At 48.4% G+C, this 21,410-nt stretch overlaps 1 protein-coding gene across 1 annotated transcript in view; it reads right to left on the bottom strand.

Annotated features, from left to right (window-relative positions):
* The window catches only part of Ccdc170 (coiled-coil domain containing 170), a 56,557-nt gene extending 38,888 nt beyond the window's left edge, over nucleotides 1-17,669 (bottom strand). Inside the window, exons 1-2 of the mRNA XM_048354294.1 lie at nucleotides 17,549-17,669; nucleotides 271-399 (exon numbers count right to left, since the gene is read on the bottom strand). Coding sequence (XP_048210251.1) covers nucleotides 271-399; nucleotides 17,549-17,611 — 192 coding nt within the window. The 5' untranslated portion in view covers nucleotides 17,612-17,669. The remainder of the gene's footprint in view (nucleotides 1-270; nucleotides 400-17,548) is intronic.
* Nucleotides 17,670-21,410: the final 3,741 nt, after the last annotated feature.

Raw genomic sequence — 21,410 nt, 5'->3', positions numbered from 1 at the left:
ATAGTGGTAGAGTGCTTGTCTAGAACACATGAAGCCTTGGGTTCGATTCCTCAGCACCACATATACAGAAAAAGCCAGAAGTGGTGCTGTGGCTCAAGTGGCAGAGTGCTAGCCTTGAGCAAAAAGAAGCCAGGGACAGTGCTCAGGCCCTGAGTCCAAAGCCCAAGGCTGGCAGAAAAAAAAAATTATATCTGTATCCAACTGCCTTGATTCTCAACTCTCTACGCTCTGCTTCACCCCCTTCTGACTGGCGAACGTGGACCCTCTTACCTCAGACTGAGCACATTCAAACTTGACCAGAGTGGCTGCAAGTTCGCTCTGAACATTTTCAGCCACATTCCGATAGTGGTTGTACTGCTCCCAAGTGACCGGGACTTCCCAAGGATGACCATAAATTTCCTGGTGGAGAAAAGATTACAGAGAATGGTAAACAATTTGTTCTATACAGCTGCACAAAAAAAAGACTAGACAGTTTTCTTTGTATTTCAAGTATGTCAAAAGTGTGCATGGAAGTTCATGCTTGTAAGCTCAGCTACTTGGGAGCCAGATAGTATAAAGATCGCAATTTGAGGCCAGACGGGGCTAAAAGTTAGGGGTGAGGGGCATACACAATCCCAATTTCATGGGAGGCACGGGAAGGAGGATTGTGTTCTTAGACCAGCCCAGTCAAAAGTGAAAGATCATAGCTGGGCACTGGTGGCAGTGACTCAGGAGACTGAGACCTGAGGATCTCCGTTCTACGCCAATCCTGAGCAGGACATCCCATGAGATTCCTGTCTCCAATGAATCACCAAAAAGCTAGACGTGGAGTTGCGGCTTAAGTGGCAGAGCACTAGCCATGTGCACAAAAGCTCAGGGACAGCGCCCAGGCCCAGAATTCAAGCTGCAGTACTGGCAAAGGAAAAAAAAAAAAAAAGATTCAAAAGGAGGCAGCCCAGGAACTAATGACATGCTCACTCGGGATGGTAGAGGGATTTGACATAGATTGACCATTGCTATTCTGGAAAACAGTACAAAACCCTAACTCATGACAAAAATAAGAGGCTCAGAGGTGTGATGAAGAAAGTAGATGGTTTAATTTTAGACACCAATGGTCACACTTCTGTTCCTGCAACTCCAGTGAACTGACTAGATACAGTTTCGTCACATACAGTAGCAAGAATCAGACACGAGGATATGGGGCACTGGAGGAAGTCCCAGCACTAAAGAAAACAAGAAAGCAAGTGCACAGGATTGGCCTGGCCATTTTCGTTTCCTTCCCCATCCCAAATGCTGTCTGACTTCTGCCCCACACCAAAAGCATCGACCAAGAACTGCCGTAGGAGGGAAAGGGCGAAAACTCCATCCCACCTCACTGAGAGACCATTGTCACTGCTCTCCCATCCCCAGCCTAGGAAGGAGACCGACGCCTCATCTCACTTGTCTAGTGACAAGGTCACGTGACTTATATGGAAAAGGTCATCTCCTTCCTAATGATCTGCTTCTTCCTCTCCATCTGCTCCTCTCTCCTGGAGCTGGCAGAATGAATGCATGAGGTCACACACGCAGAGAAGCACAGAGAGCCCAGCCCTCCCAGGAGGGACTTTGCAGCTCCATTGGAGGAACAGATCAAAAAATAAGGATGCTTTGTACCTGTAATCCTAGCTACATTCAAGGATGAGGAGGATCACGGTTGGAGGCCAGCCGGGACAGAATTATTTGACAGGCCCCATTTCAACAAAGAGCTGAACACAGTGGCACATGCTTCTAGCATATATCCAGATTGGATCCAGGGACGGAGGCAGGCAGAAAGTGAGACCCAGTCCCCAAAATAGCCAGAAAAAAAAAAAAAGGCAGACACCGGTGGCTCATGCCTATAATCCTAGCTATTCAGGATGCTGAAATGTGAGATTATGGTTCAAAGCCAGCCCAGACAGGAGTCTCTTATCTCCAATTAACCACCAGAAGTGGTGCTATGGCTCAAGTGGTAGAGTGCTAGTCTTTTTTGTGTGTGTGATTGCATGGGGCAACTTTATTGAACAGTACATGGGAAGGAGATAAGGCAACAAGCAGGATTTTCATAATGTCACTAGCATATTCCCAAGGCCTAGCCAGGAAGCCAGCTCACATAATTTCAACCAGAGGTTCTAGCTAACTGTCCAAACACCAGTGGAGGTTCTGAAGTGCACAGATTTTTTTTTTGAAGCAGCTAATACCATTGTTTCATCCATCATGATCTGGCTCAAGTGGTAGAGTGCTAGCTAGCCTTGAGCAAAAAGAAGCCAGGGACAGTCAGTCCTCAGGCCCTGAGTTCAAGCCCCACGACTGGCAAAAAAAAAAAAAAAATAGGAAGAGGAACTAGAGGTGGCTCAAGTCGCAGAACACCAACTTGTGTGAAAAAAGCCAACTGAAAACTTGAAGCCAAATTCAAACCCCATGCCCCTTCCCACAGACAAATAGAAGAAAATTTGCTAGGAGCCAGTGGCCTAGACCTGGAATCCTGGCTCTTCAGAAGGCTGAGCTCTGAAGAATGCTAGTCTTGACTGAAAGAGCTCAAGGACAGGGCCCAGGCCCAGAGTTCAAACCCCACAACGGAAAACAAAACAACAACAACAAAAAAAAAACCCACCAGTGGTTAGAACCCTAGCTAGTAAGTAAAGGCCCTGAGTTCAAACCTCAGTCCTAACAAATAAATTGATAATTATAAAAAATAATTACTATAACAATAGCTCCATACTGAGCACATCACTCCTGTATTTGGTGTCCTGTTTCTCCCTCTCCTCAGCAATCACTGGGACAGACACCCGCTCCTGGGGCCTCGGCCACAGTCCTGTGAGGGAACCCTGCCTTGGTTTTTGCTGGCGCATGAAAGAGGTCACCGGGAGGAGGATTGCCCGTTGACCTCGGCAGCCCCAGGGATGCATGCGTGGGGCTCCCTGCCGGAGACCACTCGGCCAGCCGCCCGACCGCGGCCTGACGCGTGGCGAGAAAGTCCGCACCACGCCCGGAGCCTGACCACGAGGGGGGCCATGACTCGCGCGTGGCAATCCACACAACGCCCAACCAAAGCTCCCCAGCACCTGGGAACCGCCAGCGCTTGCAGTCACAGCACATCCACGGGGACGGCGGACGGCTGGTCGCGGTGGACAGCAGAACACGCGCGACCCAGGCCTGCGTGCAGAACACGCGCAACCCAGGCCTCCGTGCAGAACACCCACGACCCGGGCCTGCGTGCAGAACACGCGCAACCCAGGCCTCCGTGCAGAACACGCGCAACCCAGGCCTCCGTGCAGAACACGCGCAACCCAGGCCTCCGTGCAGAACACCCACGACCCGGGCCTCCGTGTAGAACACGCGCGACCCGGGCCTCCGTGCAGAACACCCACGACCCGGGCCTCCGTGCAGAACACGCGCGACCCGGGGCCTCCGTGTAGAACATGCGCGACCCGGGCCTCCGTGCAGAACGTCAGCCGCGTAACCCAGGCTTCCGTGCAGAACGTCAGGCACGTAACCCAGGCTTCCGTGCAGAACGTCAGCCACGTAACCCGGCCTCCTCCGTCAGCCACGTAACCCAGGCGCTTCCATGCAGAACATCAGCCGCGTAACCCGGGCCTCCTCCGTCATCTGCGTAACCCAGGCCTGCGTGCAGAACGTCAGCCACGTAACCCGGGCCTGCGTGCAGAACGTCAGCCACGTAACCCGGCCGCCTCCGTCAGCCACGTAACCCAGGCGCTTCCATGCAGAACATCAGCCGCGTAACCCGGGCCTCCTCCGTCATCTGCGTAACCCAGGCCTGCGTGCAGAACGTCAGCCACATAACCCGGGCCTGCGTGCAGAACGTCAGCCACGTAACCCAGGCTATGTGCAGAACGTCAGCCACGTAACCCAGGCTGTGTGCAGAACGTCAGCCACGTAACCCAGGCTATGTGCAGAACGTCAGCCACGTAACCCAGGCTGTGTGCAGAACGTCAGCCACGTAACCCAGGATGTGTGCAGAATGTCAGCCACGTAACCCAGGATGTGTGCAGCACGTCAGCCCCGTAACCCAGGCCTCCACGCAGCACGTCAGCCGCGTAACCCAGGCCTGCGTGCAGCACGTCAGCCGCGTAACCCAGGCTTCCGTGCATAACATCAGCCGCGTAACCCGGGCCTGCGTGCAGCCCGTCGGCCGCCGGCCTCCCCCATTGAGTCCCCACCACAGGCCACACGAGGCCCCTTGGAAGAGCGCCTAGAGCCTTTCTTTAGGAAGTGATGTCGTCAAAGCACTGCATCTCCTCCTAACGAAAACGACTGCGGCAGAGAACCGGTGGCGCACACCTCCGATCTTAGCCACCTCGGGAGGCTGAGAGCTGAGGATCAAGGTTTGAAGCCAGCCAGGACGGAAAAGTCTGTGAGCCTCTCATCTCCAAGTGACCAGCACAGTGCTAAGCTGGAGGCGTGGCTCAAGCGGAAGAACGCCAGTCATGGATGAAACGCCGAGCAAGAGCACCGATGCACTCATGCACACGCGTACACACTAAAAATAAATAAATGTAGATCCACAGTTTGATTCGTAAGTTCATAAAACCCACAATGGAAGAAGAGCTCTACTGCATATACCTCCTACAAATACATTCAGAAACAGAAAAGAGAAGGCCTGACAGAGCACATTACCGCTGGAGAAGAGTACTCACGGAACAGGGGTACTAGTATTGCAGAACTGGGGTAGTAGACAAGCAGTGACTTCATTTTTTTTCAATAAAAACGTACTTGTGGGTCACTTGTACAGTCATATGTAAGTTAGAGAAAACACTGGTAATTGGAGTTGCCTTTAGGTTGTAGGGGATAGACCTTCATCATAATTTTTCATATTTCCCAAACTCTTTACAATGATCATGTGATTTCATAATCAGAAATAACAACCTCCCCTTAAATTTAAGAAAAGGGACAAAAAAAAATTCCAGCCTGCCACAGGACACAGCTACAAAGAACATCGTGTAGGTGACAAAGAAATGACCGGTGCTGGAACCAGGAGGAACTGACATTGCATAGAGTGACTCGTCATTAAGCCCTCCTACAGCTCATAAAATTTGAGAAAATTCTTCAACTTTTCCTGTAAGTATTAAACAATCTTCACTTTCAAAAAAAAAAAAAGATTGATGTTCTTACCCTATGAAAGATTCAGGGGCCCATCCGTTCACCCTCACGTGAGCGCAATCTAAGTGATTAGGTGCCTCCAGGATAACCCATAAAGCAATTTTATATTAATTTCCCAGAGCCAACTACCTATGATTCGATTCTGTTACTGATACTATTATGATAATGATGGAAATTGCCTCACAGGGTAGCTTACGGTCCTGGCAGCATAAAGGATGGTTTCAAATCTCAGTGGCATAAAGCAAAGATAAGCTTATTCATAATTTAGTACACAATGTGCGCCATTATCTGACCTGCGGACAATGTCTTGGACCAGTCCTGCTACTAGGGTGTTTAGTTGTCTTATTATCCTATGGACAAAAAAAGAAGTAGAAGAAATCCAATGGCTGCCCCGACACACAAAAGCTCCTAGCCATTCCGTTCTCATCCTCCTGTCCCATAACTCGTGTCCTCTTTGTTCCAGCATCATTCCTTGTGAGTGCACAACTGCGAGACCAGAGGTGCTTCCATCATCTCTCTCTCTCTTTTTCCTCTCTCTCTCCTCACATGGTGCCCCATAAATATGTATACTTTAATAGTTTTCTGTGACAAAAACTAAATTTAGATATTTAAAAGTGACTTTTATATTAAAATTATTTTCTTTGATTTCATTATTTTGTTTCTCTTTTTGGTGGCACTTAGGGTTTGGGACCTAGGGGCTCATACTTGCTAAGTAGATGCCCTACAGCATGGGCTACTCTGCTAATCCCTTTTTGTGTTCATTATTTTAAAGATAAGGTCTCACCTGGCACTGGTGGCTCATGCCAGTAATTCTAGCTACTCAAAAGACTGAGATCTGAGGATTCTAGTTCAAAGCCAGCCAGGGCAGAAAAGTCTTTGAGACTCATCACCAATAAACTACTCAGAAAAAGCCAGAAGTGGCGCTGTGGTTCAGGTACTGCCCGGGCTAGCTTTGAACCACGATCCTCAGATCTCAGTCTCCTGAGTAGCTAAGATTACAGGCATGAGCCACCAGTGCCCTGCTACTTCGATTCTTATATCTGTGCTTCCCTGAATCTCCAGGATGGCAGACATGCAGTAGCATTCCCAGATGTTGGTCAAAAGATGGAGTCTCTAGAACTTTGTTCTTAATATCTGAAGCAAGTAAGTTATAACGGGAATCATGGGATTTTGTTGCTTTTGCTTTGTTTGACAAGTGGTCTTGGACATTTTCTTATTAACTTTAAGTAGTTGTACAAAGGAATGGCCATTTAACAAAGCAGTTTATGAATACAATGCATAGCAATCAATGTCATCCCTTTCAACATTCTCACTCATCCTTCCCAGCCCACTCCTCCCCCCACCTTTCTTAATTTAGTCCGGACTAAACGCATGCGTGAGAGTCCCGGTCACTTTGCTTCAGCTGCCACATACTAATCATTCTATACTAAGACTTAAGAAGCTGAACACAGCCAGGCACCAGTGGCTCATGTCTGTAATCCTAGATACTCATGAGGTTGAAATCTGAGGTTTATGGTTCAAAGACAGTCCAAGCCGAAAAATCTGTGAGACTCTTATCTCTGGTTGACCAGCAAAAAACTCTTGGAGTGGAGCTGTAGCTCAGGTGGTAGAGCACCAGCCTTGAGCTAAAAGCCACATGAGAGTATGGAGCCTTAAGTCCTACCACCGCATGGGTGAGCATACACACACACTGACATACACATAGCTGAACACTTTGCCTGTGAACTCTTGCTGCCTACAGAGGCACTAGGAAACACTGAACTGGAATGCCAGCAGAATACAGACAAAGCAGAAAGAAAGATTAGTACAGCAAAACTTGGAGAGTATTTGTTATGACAATGTTTTGACTACATTGGGGACCGGAACTTCACTGATAAAAAAAATAAATCAAATATAAATAATGCTGTAGCCAAAATATGAAGTCTCCTCAAGGTTTAAAACAGGAATTCAATCATTGTAGGGTTTTATTAACTAACTATAAAAAGGTCTCGAATGAACCAGAGAGAAAAATACTTCCTAAGTCATTTCTGGTAGACTAAATCATGGCTTTCTCTTCCCTGGGTGGCCATTAGCTCTGTCCAAAGAAAACTCTAGCAAAGTACTGCCGCCAGGTCTTTTCTAGGCACCATGTCTTCTGTTGGAAAGATTCCACGGCCTCTAGAATATACAAACTCCAGGGAGCCTTCAAGCCACGGCCTCCTATTTTGTAAAACACAGAGACAGTGTAAAAAAAAAACATCTTGGTGCAATGGATGTCAGTCACTCACGTTAGAGAGGAACCAAATGATCCTTAACCCCTCTGTAAGAGTTTGTGCAAAGAGGCCAAAAGATCCACAAGCAGGGAGAATTTAGAATTAGCATTGCTCCTCTACAGTGATCCCAGAACAAGTTGGATGAAAAGCAGATTTAAAACTTTCCATGTAGTAGAGAATGAGAAGTCCCCATGCTCAATAAAACTGGCGAGCAGGAACCCGTTTGGGGAGCCCAAGCTTTCAAACGATGGGCCCATGGTCTCCTGATCATCACATCTCTTCCCCGGGCCCCGTGTCCTATCTTCCCCCTACACGACGTGGGTATCAAAGAAAGCATCACTCAAATCAACCAAGGCCCAGTGCCTGTGCACACTGATAGACAAGGGTCTTGCTCTCACGATTTGAGGGTCTCTGAACCATTTTCCTCCATCTAGATTCCTGTAGAACTTGAATGATCGAAACCCTCCAATACCTCACGTCCTGGAGACCCTCTCGTGCTTTTCTCACAGCCCTTAGCACGGGGTGTCAGCCATCTGTGTAAGCAGGTGTTCAGTCTCCTTCCCTCACAACATGGTGATTAGCTGGGCACAGGTGGTTCCCACCTGTCATCCTAGCTACTCAGGAGGCTGAGGTCAAGGGAATCAAGGTTCACAGCTAGCCAAGGCAGAAAAGTCTGTGAGACTCTAATCTCCAATTGACCAACAAACAAGCCAGACGTGGTGCTGTGGCTCAAGTAACTGGTGAGCATTAGCTTTGAGCTATAAAGCTAAGGGACAATGCCAGGCCCTGAGTTCAAGGCCCAGTTCTCTCTCTCCTCGCTCCCTCTCTCCTCCCCTCCCCCTGTCTCTCCTTTCCTCCTTCCTCTGAAGGAGAGAGGTTGAAGCAGGGAAGTTATTTCCCAAGTTCACCTGGAACTCCATTGTAACTCAGGCGAGTAGTCCTCTTGTCTCAGCCTCCTTAATATTGAGATTACAGCTGTGTTGAGATTGCAGCTTTTCCTCTCTTCCAATGCGATTTAGAGAAGCACAGAATGGGAACATGTGTACTCAAGCTAACAGTCCAGATCAGGGACTATTTTCACATATATCCCATTTTCACAAAGAGGCTTAGGAATGCTCCCTGGGTCTTGCACCTAGCACACAGTGGGGCTGGAGTTCCTTTCTCCTGCTGTGTAGCCTAGGGCTTTCACCGAGATGTCATAAAAGAAGCATGCATAAGCTCCTGTTAAGACTTCAACCAGAAAAGAAAATTATCACTCCAAGTGAGCACAGAAAACTTTTGTCTTGACAGCTGTCAGAGAGCTCAACGCCCAATTTAGTGGAACAATTTCATCAATTCATGCAATTTTCCTGGCCTATCAAACTCTCCACCAAATGGCCCAACTTACCTCTCTCCCACTCTCTGCTTTACATCTCTCTCTCTTACAAATCTAATTCTTTTAGGAGCCATGACTAGTTTATTAATGTCGAGAAACCTCAAATGGAAATGAACTTAACGTAAAGAGCTCAGACATAGGAGAGACTAAATATAAATGTGCTCTAGATCACAAAGTCCATTTCAGCATCAAGACCGTTGAAATCTCTTTACTTTCAGGTTAATACTTTTTGCAGGACGATAAGCATTGATTCAGTAAATTGATCAATAATTGATTTTCTTACCGGGTGCTCTCAACAGGAAGAATTTATTCCCTCCTATCCTTTCTATGACCCTATCTTCTCACTCCAATTAACATATTAAAATCCAATGCTAATTTTTAAAACAAATTCCTCCTGCTGGGCAGGGGGTGATGCCTGAGGCAGGAAGGACTGGATTTGATAGCTGTCTGGAAGGTGATTCCAGCTAATTCCATCCACCTGCCCTGCCCTGCCCCATCTCCACGAGGGGGATCCCCCCCCCCAGAGCAGGAATGCAGGCCTTTTCCACGCTCCCCCCCCCCTTCCTCCCTGGCTCTCACACCAGGCAACCCCAATCTCCTTGTCGTCCACCCAAGTGGGGACCCCCACAGTCGCCCGCAGTGTCGGGCCTACCCCGCCCCCCACTGCCCCCCCCACAGGCCTCGCCCCTAAACACAGAGCCAGGCCGTGCACCCCCAGGCTGGACCCCGAGGATGAGATCCAAGCTCCTGAGAACCCCCGTCTCTGGTGACCCCTGGTGACCCCGACCTCCGGTGACCCTGGCCCACGCCTGTCACCTCCCAGTGCCACCCAGCTGCTCCCCCCACCCAACATCCACCCCCGACCGTGGGTGGAGCTTCTGCCCAGCCAGGGCCCACCCCCCCCCCCACGCGCCTGCGCATGCCCAGCAGACTCGGTCACACCCCGAGCCCCGGTCCCAGGCCCAGGCGGCCCTCACCCCCCCATTCCCACCCCACCGCCCCATCACCAAAGCCAGCAAGGGCGGGGACTCCCCGGGGACACTTGACACCACGCCCCGTACTCCTTAGAGACCCCACCCCCGCACTGAGCCACTTCCGGTCTCTGATGGCTTCCGGTCTCTGAAGCCTCACCTGCAGGTCCTGCTGACCTCTGACCCCACCCTCTGGGGGTCTAGAGTACCCCAGGTCAGTCAGTCTTTCCCTCCCAGGATGGCTTCCTCTCGCCCCACCTCTGGGGTTCTAGAGCACCCCAGGTCACTAGGTCTTTCCCTCCAGACCCTCATCTGTCTGATTTAACACATTTCCCAAGGCCACCCTGGCTTTATCCCTTTGGTAAACTTTCACTGGTTGCCAGTGATGAGTTACAGATTGAACCTGTGGGGCTCCACGGGTTAAAACCAGTGCCTTCTGCTTTGTGACCCCCCATTTGTTGTCTGGCATTATTTTTTTTTTTAACGTTTTTACTTCCATGAGCAGAAAAGTTGCAAGGGTAATGTAGTGAACTCAAGTATATTTTACACTTATTGTCAGCAATTATGGGAACATTTTACTGCATTTGATTCACTCCTTTCTCTTGGTGAAAATTGTGATTATGATTGCTGAATCGCGTGTGAGCAATTTGCACATTTCACTTTTAAATACTCCAGCCTGGCGCGCCCCACAACAGGGCCCTTCTCCAGCACACAATCAGAAAATTCAAGAGATTTCACAACAATACACATTCCTCACCACTTATCCACATAGTGTTCCTCCAGGCACCAAGAGAGCCTTCCATCAGATGACAATGGCTCACGCTGGTAATCATAGCTACTCAGAAGGCTCGGATCTGGGGACTGCAGTTCAAAGCCAGCTTAGGCAGGAAAGTCCATGGGACTTTTATCTCCAATTAACTACCAAAAAGCCAGGAAGTGAAGCCGTGGCTCAAGTGTAGATCACTAGCCTAGAGTGAAAAACCTCAAGACAGTGCCCGGGCCCTGAGTTCAAGCCCCAGTACCAGCACCAAAAGAAGAAGGAGAACCAACAACCACCACCTTGCTTGTGGCTGTCAAATATGGCAGTTTCTTGGTTCCTCTTTGTCTTTCAAGGCAGCAATGATGAAATAAACCAGTATGGCACTGCTCCTGTGATACACTGAGAAAGAACATGGGACCCACAGACACTTGCCACAGTGAGGAGCCTGGCTCTTAATTAAGAGCCTGGACTGGATTTTTATCAACTTTGAAGCATTTGACAAACCACTCTCTCGTTCCCTTGCACCAGTACTGGGGCTTGAACACAGAGCCTCATCCTCTTGCCTTGCTAACAAACCATCCTACATACACCAACTTCTTATCTACTTGTCCTTGCTGATGGTAAGAGCACTTCCTCCCCCCATCCTTCTAGCTCCTGGCAGACCTTGAGTGAGACCTTGGGGAGCCAGCCCTCCTCACCCCGCCAAGCAAAGCCTGCCCGGCGTCTGCTGCCAGCTCCAGCTCACCAACCTGCTCTGTATTCTTGTCAGAGCATTGAATCCCCCGTCCCCCGAAATTACTTCACTTCTCACCTTCCTCCTCTGTAACCCTAGGGAGAAAGGGATCTTAACCGGAGTCCAAGGGGAGAACCCCATCCCCTAAGTGCCTAACACAAATGAGGGGCTCCGCGCTTGGGGGGGGAGGGGCACTAGGACAGACAGCTCCCTAAGCAGAATTGCTGTGCTTCACATTTCCTCCTAACTTCTCTTTTTTCCCCATCTTTTTTTTTCTTTACTATTACCTTTAAGTAGCTGTACAAAGCAATTTCTGAATAAAGTGCATCCTGATCAATGCTAACTTTTCATTTTTTGTTTAATTCAGGCTGCAACGCGAGAGTTCAACAGCAAGCCTTCCTTTTGGAGATTCCACTACCCATTTCTTTTGCCCCAAGAAGGATAGATTTTGGGGAAATATCATCATTACACTCAAGTCTTAAGACGCTTCTCCTTGGCAGAGACACTGAGGTTAGGCTATATTGAACTTAACATGCAAATGTATGCATATGTATGCAAATGAATTATGAAGAAACTGTGTGTATGTGTGTGTCTGTCTGTCTGTCTGAAGAAACAACTTGGAGCATAAGAGGAAAAGCAGAGGGAACAGGGCAAACAACTATAGGTTTCTGGTAGAAAAATGAAATGTTTCTAAGGTAACCCTCCATTGACTGTCAATGTATGCACTAGAATGTATGGTTCAGACAATGGTTTCCATTGAAATTTATGATAAAGCTACAAAGGAGTGGATTAAATGCCTCACATGAATTTAGAAAGAAAAAGGGAGAGTGGTAGATTCAATGAAGAAGTCACCTCAGTTATGCAGAGGTATAACCCAGATACTTGTTTCCACAAGATTGGCATGCTCTCGCTACATGTGAATTGTTATTCCAACTTGTACTCTTACATTGAGAAGCGCTGTTTATTTCTTTAAGGAATCTTTGCACCTGTAGACCTAGAAGCTGTAATCTTTAGAAGCTATAATCAGATGCTGGCGTGTGAGAGAAAGGCCGGGCACTCTGCTCTGCTTCGGTGCTGCATTTGAACTTCTGCGCCCTTTCCTCGAAGCCAGCAAAGCACCAGTTTCAAAGGAAGAAAGTTGGAAGCAAAACAAAGGGAGAAAGAAACCTTGAGTTAAAGAGCATAGCATAAATAATTCCTGCTGCAGCAAATGGTACTCCCTTTCTCAAGTAAAAAGAGTTTTGTTGTCCTTGAACCTGGAAAAAAAAAAAGTAAGACTATAATTAGTCCGCTTAAGTACAAAGTAAGAAATATTTACTATTGTTTGAAATAGACTACACATTCTATTGACACTAAATACACACACACACACACACCTTTAAAATATGCAAAGACAAACTCTCTGTTTGCTGTCCAAAAGCTCTCCCCTACCTGCTCTTTGAAGGTTTATCTCAGTCTGCATTCTAAAGCCAGGTGGTCAAAGAAGAGGTGCCAAGAGAAATAGAATGTAATAGTGAAAAGAGAAAAGTGCAGTGTGTAAATGAGTGAACCAGTCATTTGAACACTTTTTACTTTGAAAAAAATTTAGTTACAGAAAAATTGCAAAAACTAGAACACTTTCTATATGTATCCAACACCTCCCTAACACTGACATCTGCCATTTTCATACTTATTCCAACCAAGGAACCACACTCCTGAACTATTATTACCATAACTTCTCGTTATTTTTATATTTTGTACAATGTTAATTTTGTATAATACTAGCATGGTAATCAGTTTTGTGTTGTTATTTTCCTGGTTTATCTTTTCATGCACTTTTTTCTTTCACCCTTTCTATATTCTTTTCTCTTTCACCCTTTCTATATTCTTTTGTCTAACTGTATTTTTCAGTAATAGCATGTACTTGAATATCTAAAACAAAATCTAACTGTGTCTGTCAGTTAATTGATAATTTAGTCCATGTATTTATTATAATTAGTGTCACATGCATATTGCTTTCAACTACTATTCTGTGCCCTCTTTTCCCCCTTCTCTGTTTCTTTTCTTTGCTGGGTTTTCTTTTTCCTTTATACCTGGAAAACAGAGCAATCTCATATAGTAATATGGAGACATGTAATCAGAATCAGATGTTTTCTTTAATTTTAACAAAAAGAAGGAAGAAAGTAGAGCAGAAGAAAGAAAACCTAGAGGAGTGAGGAAATTTTTCTTTAAAAGTAGAAATAGGTAGGTCTGGGAATGTGGTGTAGTGGTAGAGTGCATGAAGCCCTGGGTTCGATTCCTCAGCACCACATAAACAGAAAAAGCCGGAAGTGGCTCTGTGGTTCAAGTGGTAGAGTGCTAACCTTGAGCAAAAGGAAGCCAGGGACAGTGCTCAGGTCCTGAATTCAAGCCCCAGGACTGTCAAAAAAAAAAGTAGAAATAGAGCCAGGTATGCCTATAATCCCAGAATTCACAGGCTAAAGCAAGAGGATTAGGAGTTTGAAGGTAGCCTAAGCTGTATAACAAAACAATAATACTATTCGATACACATCAGAATTGTGACAGCACACACCTGTACACACACACACACACACACACACACTACCAAAATGGGAGCAAGGATGTGAAAAATTTGGAAACTTTGTGCATTGCTGGTAGAAATATAAAACCATATGACCATCATAGAAAACAACACAACAATTTCTCAATTAAAAAAAAACTACCATATGATCCAGCAATTCCACTGACATATATAAGGTATACACATATGTGTGTAACTATACATACACACACACATATATATCCAGAAGAATTAAAGGCATCACTTTCAGAAGAGTATTTGTTGGCCTAGGCATGCAATAACTATCATTCTGCCTTAAAGACACAGCCACAAGGTACGTGACCCATGAGGACAGCACTTTGGATGAAATAAACAGTCCCTAGGACAAGTGCAACCTGATGCCATTTGTGAGAAGTACGTAGAGTCGGGTCCATAGAAACTAGAAGCACAGTGGTGGTTCTCCAGGGCTACAGAGGGAGGGGCAAAGTCATTGTTTCATGAGCACAGGGTTTCAGTTTTGCAAGATAAACAAGTAGAGGAGGGTGACAAATGGTTGCACAACACAGCAAATGTACTTAATACCCCTGAACTGCATATTTACAATTGGGTAAGAGAGTGTATTTTATTGGTGCCAATACTGGGGCTTGAAATCTGGGCTTGTGTGCTGTCTCTTAGGATTCTTCTTTTAACTAAAGGCTGGCATTCTACCACTTGAGCCACAGTCTCGCTTCTGACATTTTGGGTAGTTAATTGACAATAAAAGACTCGTGGACTTTCTGGCCTAGGCTGACTCTGAACTGGGATCCTCAGATCTCAGCCTCCTGAGGCGTGAGCCACCAGTGCCTGGAATTTTATGTTAACCGCTCTTAACTCTTTTTTTTTTTTTTGGCCAGTCCTGGGCCTTGGACTCAGGGCCTGAGCACTGTCCCTGGCTTCTTCCCGCTCAAGGCTAGCACTCTGCCACTTGAGCCACAGCGCCGCTTCTGGCCGTTTTCTGTATATGTGGTGCTGGGGAATCGAACCTAGGGCCTCGTGTATCCCAGGCAGGCACTCTTGCCACTAGGCTATATCCCCAGCCAACTCTTTTTTAAGACAAAGTTTTGCTGTGTTGCCTAGGTTGGCCTCAACCTTGTGAGGTCATGTGATCCGCCTTCCTCAGCCTCCCACATAGCGGGGACTGGAGCGGCATAACGCCATGCCCACACCGCCACGTAACTTGTAGAAAGTGGAAATGCAGGAAGGAAAGGGAAAACAGACGCTTCTTCCATTATACTGACATGATTGCTTAAGAGACTTTATCGCTATGTTAAGAGACTGCACTGCTGTTTGCTTTTGTTTCTCATAATGATCCAGTCCAAGAGTTGACTCCACTTAATCCCTGTTTTACACAGAGGAAAGAAACTTGCTCTGTTTCCCAACGATGGTGTGTAGTGGAGTCAAAATTTTGATTCAGATGCAATAAGCAAAACAATGGGTAAGCCACCATTTGTCTATAGCCCTAACACCAAACCTAAATCCGTTTTCTCTTAATTGCATCAATGGCTTTCTGGGACTGATGGTACTGCTCTGTTTTTCAGGTACATTTCTTATTGGGTAGCATTGTCTAAATGCTGGACAAATTCACTCTCCCAACTCAAATTAGTGTCTATTTCCTCTTCACTTTCCACTTCCATTTTTGTAATACTGCTTCAAGTACTCATCAATTTTCCAGCTCAGTAAAGCTCTGTTGATGATGTAATTACAGGTAAATCCAGCCGAAGGCAAGTTCAGCATTAAATACGGCTCGTCTTGATGGTGGATTCTTATTTTTCCATTGGTCATGTCACATACACTCATAAATGCTGATACTGAGGCTTGACCTCAAAGCCTGGGCATTGTCCCTTCGCTTTTTGGCTCCAGACCAGCACTTTGGCACCTGAGCTACAGTTTCACTTCCAGCTTTTTTTCTGGTTAATTGGAGATATGTGTCTCTTGCACTAGGTCTGCCTGGTCTAGCTTCCAGCCATGATCCTCAGATCTCAGCCTCCTGAGGAGAGGCTCACAGACCTATGCCGCTGGCGCCCCCTGGCTTTGAGACGTGTGTCTCTTAAATAGTGTCTTAGCAAAACTCAAATCATGAGTTCCAGAAAGCTGAGGTATTCCTATCCCAGATGTAGAGAACCTAAAGAGATGTAATAAATAAATACGATGCATCCTCCTGGAATAAATGCAACAAATCTTCTCGTTGAGTTACATGTCAAAATTTGAGTAGTTTATACCGGGTAATATTATTGTGCCTATGATAAATATTCTGAGTTTGATCCGTGTACTTTGGGTTAGTGAATTATTCCTTAAAAGCCCAGAAGGTATTTAGGATGGATGGGTTATGATGTCTATAATATACTCAAACACCCCCAAACTATGTAAATGACATCAAGTATTACACACTTCATGTACAGACCTCTGCATTCACAGTATTGGGATAAAATGTAATCATGTCAAGTATGGAACTACCACATGCTAGAAAACTTAGTTTTATTTGTAACACCACCGCTACTTTTCACAAGTTTGTCAGGATTCAGAGAAAGCCTCGATGTGCGAGCGTAGACAGCGTTCAAGGTGCTGAACACTAGATACCTGGCGGGCAGGAGTAATGGGACCAGCTAACATCCCCAGGACTTGGGTCCCCTCTGGGCACCTGGGAGGCTGGCAGACCTGCGGGCATGGCCCTGCCCTCCCCTGCAGCTGCCGCACACGTGGGCTACCCAGGAGCCCGTGCTAATCCCAGACTGAGCCAGCCAGAATTTCTATGTGTGTTGGTGTGTGTCTGTGTGTCTCTGTACATGTCTGTGTATGGCTCTGGATATTGTGTGTCTGTGTCTGTGTTTCTGTGTCTCTGTGTGTCTGTTGGTCACTGTATCTGAGTCTTTGTGTATGTCTGTTTGTGTCTGTGTTTCTGTTTGTGTATCTGTGTGTGCATGTCTGTGTGTCTGTGTCTGTCTGTGTCTCTGTATGTCTGTGTATCTTTGTGTTTGTGTCTGCATGTCTGTGTCTCTGTGTATGTCTGTCTCTGTGTATGTCTGTGTGTCTGCGTTGTATCTGTGTCTCTGTGTATGTCTGTCTCTGTGTCTGTCTGTGTGTCTGTCTCTGTGTGTTTGTGTGTATCTGTGTGTGTCTGTGTATCTCTGCATGTGTATCTGTGTATGTGTGTGTATCTATGTGTCTGTGTCTCTGTGTATGTCTGTCTCTGTGTCTGTCTGTGTGTCTGTCTCTGTGTGTTTGTGTGTATCTGTGTATCTGTGTATGTGTGTGTATCTATGTGTCTGTGTCTCTGTGTATGTCTGCCTCTGTGTATGTCTGTGTGTCTGCGTTGTATCTGTGTCTCTGTGTATGTCTGTCTCTGTTTCTGTGTCTGTGTGTATCTCTCTCTGTGTGTCTGTGTTGGTGTGTTGGTGTGTTGGTGTCTGTGTCAGTGTGTTGCATCTGACACATGTTAAGTCCCCAAAGCCAAGGTAACCCCTCAAGGAAAGGGATCCAGGGATGGCTGGGGTTCGGTTTCTGGGGTGGTCAGCGACCCAAGGGGGCGGCCTTACTCCAGCTTCCCTAGATGAAGGCCCTGGCCGCGGGGGAGTGGGGTGGGAGCGAGGGCTGCACCGTCGGTGGGGGGGGGGGGGGACTGAACCAGGGTCCCCGGACCCGAACCCCGACCCGCCGGTCCTTCCTGCGGCCTGCCCCCCGCGCGATCGCGAGGCCCGGGGCGGCCCGGCCCTTCCCGGGGGTCGTCGGGCCTCGGCCTCGCGCCCCCGACGCGGCCGGCACCGTACCTCAGGCGCGGGGTCGCTGGAGCGGTCCGGGCTCCGGGAGCCGGCGGCTCCGAGGCGGCTCATGCTGGCGGTCGTCCCGGACGTGGCGGGACCCGGGAAGCCGGAGCCCGGCGGCCGCGTCTCCCGGGCAACCGGTAAACAGCGCGGAGGCGGCGGCGGCGGCGCGCGGCGCGCCCGGCCCGGAGCCGCGCCCGGTGCTGGGTCCCCGACGGTGCCCGAGTCGTCCGCGGCGGGCCGGGGGCGGCGGGGCCCTGGGGCGGCGGGGGAGCGGGGGCGGCGGGGCCCTGGGGCGGCGGGGGAGCGGGGGCGGCGGGGCACGGGGCCGGAGGCGCGGGGCCGGGGGCCGGGGGCCTGGGGCGCGGGGCCGGAGGCGGCGGGGCCGGGGACGCGGGGCCGGGGGCGGCGGGGCCGGGGACGCGGGGCCGGGGGCGGCGGGGCCCTGGGGCGGCGGGGCCGGGGGCCTGGGGCGCGGGGCCGGGGACCTGGGGCGCGGGGCCGGGGACCTGGGGCGCGGGGCCTGGGGCGCGGGGCCGGGGCCTGGGGCGCGGGGCGCGGGGCCTGGGGCGCGGGGCCGGAGGCGGCAGGGCGCGGGGCCTGGGGCGCGGGTTCCCGGGCTTTCTTAGCCGGTTTGCGGGGCGGGGGTGTCGGTCCCTGGGGCTTGAACTCGAGGCCTGAGCTGGCCCTGGGGTTTCCCCCTCGAGGCTCCACTCTGCTCCCGGCTTCTTGCTGGGCAGTGGAAGGTGAGCGTCCCAGGCTAGCTCTGAGCCACCGCCGTCCTCGGGGCTCCGGATCTCGGACTAGCTAGGACGACAGACGTGAGCCACCAGCGCTGCGCCTGGCTGTGGTTTTGAACCTCAAGTAACAGCTGTGTCCTCACCCAGCATCACCTCGGCACTTCAACCGAAGACAGAACAAAGAAAACCTTGGCTGCGTGCTGGAGGCTAAGATCCCAGGATCAAGGTTCGAAGTCCGCTGGGGCAGAATAATGCAAAAGACTCTTCAATCAAACAGCAAAAACCTGGAGGTGGAAGCGGGGCCCAAGTGGTACGGCACCGGCTTTGAGGAAAGAGAAAAACAACCAACAACAAAAAGCCAAGTGAGAGTGTGAGGCCCTGAGTTCAAGCCCCGGTACCGGCCCACAAGCCCACACTAAACAATAAAGGGATTGTGATTGCCTTAAAAGTCCTAGACAACTTCGCCTCCACCAGCATGCGGGTCCCCCTCCCAAATTCACGTCAGAACCTCCTACTTGTTAAGACAGTGTTCACAGGTAGGGACTTGGGGAAGGGACTAAGTCAGGAAGGCCTCGCTCATGCCCCAGCTCAGTGCTATTGTTGGAGGGGCTACAGCCAGCCTCCCCTCGAGGACAGCCCCCACCAGACACCCACCCTGTAGACGGTGGGTGGCCTCCGTCTCAGACACAAAGACGGGTCAGCCCAGAGAACTATGAGAAATAAAACCCTTCTTGGTTATAAATTACCCAGTCTCGGGTATTTGGTTATAGCAGTCCAAATGGACTGTGATGGGCCTGAATCAAATGCCCAAGTCTGAACACAGTTCCTTCAGTCATCTGACAGAGAGTTCGAGGCTGACCACACAACTTCCTGGGAGCTGTGGCTCCTGCCCTAAGGGAGGAAAACAGGGCCTCCGGCCCTCCCAGTCCTGGTTCAGCCGCTTGCCGGTCCCTGCTTGAGCCCTCTCTCCTGAGTTCTTAAGCTGGACTTTGGTTCTATCCACTCATCCCACAAATCCCTGTCCTTCCTTTGTTCGACGCTGATTTTCATCGGCAAAACAATTCATCAGTGACCCCTCCTAGGATCTGCCTACATTTTCCTTTTCTTTTCAATTTGGAGAGAGGTTGTGGACTTTGTTGGTTGGTTTGTGTTTGTTTTTGAGACCAAGTCTCACCATGCATCCAAGACTGATCTCAGATTTTCAGTCTCCTTGCCTCCTGAGTTCAAGTCCCAGTACCAGCATACACACACACACACAGAAATATTTTGAGGGATGATGAAAAGGGCAATCAGTGTTAACATTTCTTTCTACAGTCAGGAGAGACAGGACAGAGCACCTTGCAGCAAACCGGCAGGACCATTTTATGTCAGCCGGTGTGTATGTCCCCTGCTGGACAAGCAAAAGGCCCCCAGCACTGAATAAGTACATTTGATTTTTTTTCGGTGAGAATCTATGTAAGCTGCGTTATATAGGAAACCCTTGCATAGGTAGCATTCAGATACAACAGAACCGTGTGCAAAGCACTGTATAGGGCAGCAGTGGAATTTCCTAGTTTTGATTGTGAAAATGGAACACAGTAACCTTCAACCAATGTCAGGATCATGTCAGGCTAGTAAGATAGACCTAATGGTGCATTGCATGTAAGCTGGCTAGAAAAAGAAATGAAGAGAGGAGAAAAGTAATACATGAGTCTTTAAAAGTAAAAGGATAGGACCAATGAACGGGAGGTCTTGATAGATCAAAGCAGTTCAACAATACTGGAAGTGATTGGAAGGATGGTAGGTGTTGGCTTTGGAAGGGTGCTAGAAGCCAGAGCTAGTGCGTTCTGGGGCAGGGTGGGGGGTGGGACTAAATGTAACCATGGGAACAAGTGGCTTCCTTGACAAATGAAAGCAAAAACATTCATTGATTCCCAAGCAGGTAATCCATAACAAGGATGGCCAAGACATCGATTGACTGGGTCACACAGTTGGATACTGACGTCATCAAGGAGGATGATGTAGGAAGGTAGCCAGGAATGAAGGTTCTCAACAGATGTGCAGCTGGAAAATCAGAATGGATTACAGAGTTGGCCCACTTTTGCCCCCTGCCTCCTCAAGACATAAGCCAGCCCTTTTCTTGGTCACTAGAAATAATTGGCTTCCTATTGAAAATATGGCAATCGGATTATTAATGAGATCTGGCTCTTTTCATATGTATGGAAAGAAAGTACCCATAAAGCATAAAGACTTATTCCTATTAAAAAAAATACGTACTTTGAACAACTTTCAGTTTAACAAAAGGAATGCCAGGAAGCTGGGACATGCGTGATGGACGGTCAAGGAGAGCAGGGCAGACAAATAGAGAAGGAGAGGTAGGGAAATACAGTCATTATAGTCGACGTACATATGGGAGAATGAGCCAGGTAACTGGAGGGAATGGGTGGGGCTGGGAGGGATGGAGAGAAGGATGGGAGGAGGGACATCGATCAAGATGCCTTGTGCTCCTAACAGGTGAGAACCCGTAGTACAGCTACTTAAAGATAAGTATCTTAATGCTGCGCTTCCTTGGCTTTATCCCTGCCCTTGGAGGCCCTCCAACAGCTGTTAAGGCCCCAGACCCTGGAGCTGGGGACTGGGTTCACATTCTGATTTGGCTGTTGTCTAGTATTGCTATGAAAATGTTTATGGGCATTTTCTTCAACCTCTTTGAGTCTATCCTGTCATCTGTACTGTAGAGGTAACAGTCATCCTACTTGATCCATGAAGTTGTTCTAAGGATTAAATTGTTAATGCAGGCAAAGTACCTAGGATTGGAATACAGGACAAAGTTAACAAGAGATGGCTAGTAGCATTAATATCTTAAAACACAGAAAAGAGAATTCCCTCACAACGCACTGTAAAAACAAAACAAGAAAAGTAAAATGTTTCCTGTTATTCTCCTTGACTGAGAAGTTTGGAAGATCAAAGACTCAATTATTTTATAACAACTCAGTATTTAAGAATATTTTTTAAGGAACTCGGAATGTAACTTAGTGGTAGAGTGCTTGTGTAGCATGCATAAAGCCCTGGGTTCCATTCCTCAGAACCACATAAACAGTAGGGAAAAAAAAGTTGGAAGTGGTGCTGTGACTCAAGTGGTAGAGGGT

This window comes from Perognathus longimembris, chromosome 9 (assembly GCF_023159225.1).
Source record: "Perognathus longimembris pacificus isolate PPM17 chromosome 9, ASM2315922v1, whole genome shotgun sequence".
In the NCBI taxonomy this organism is placed as follows: Eukaryota; Metazoa; Chordata; class Mammalia; order Rodentia; family Heteromyidae; genus Perognathus; species Perognathus longimembris.
Note: the sequence above shows the minus strand (reverse complement) of the source record. Positions and strands in the feature narration are given on the sequence as shown.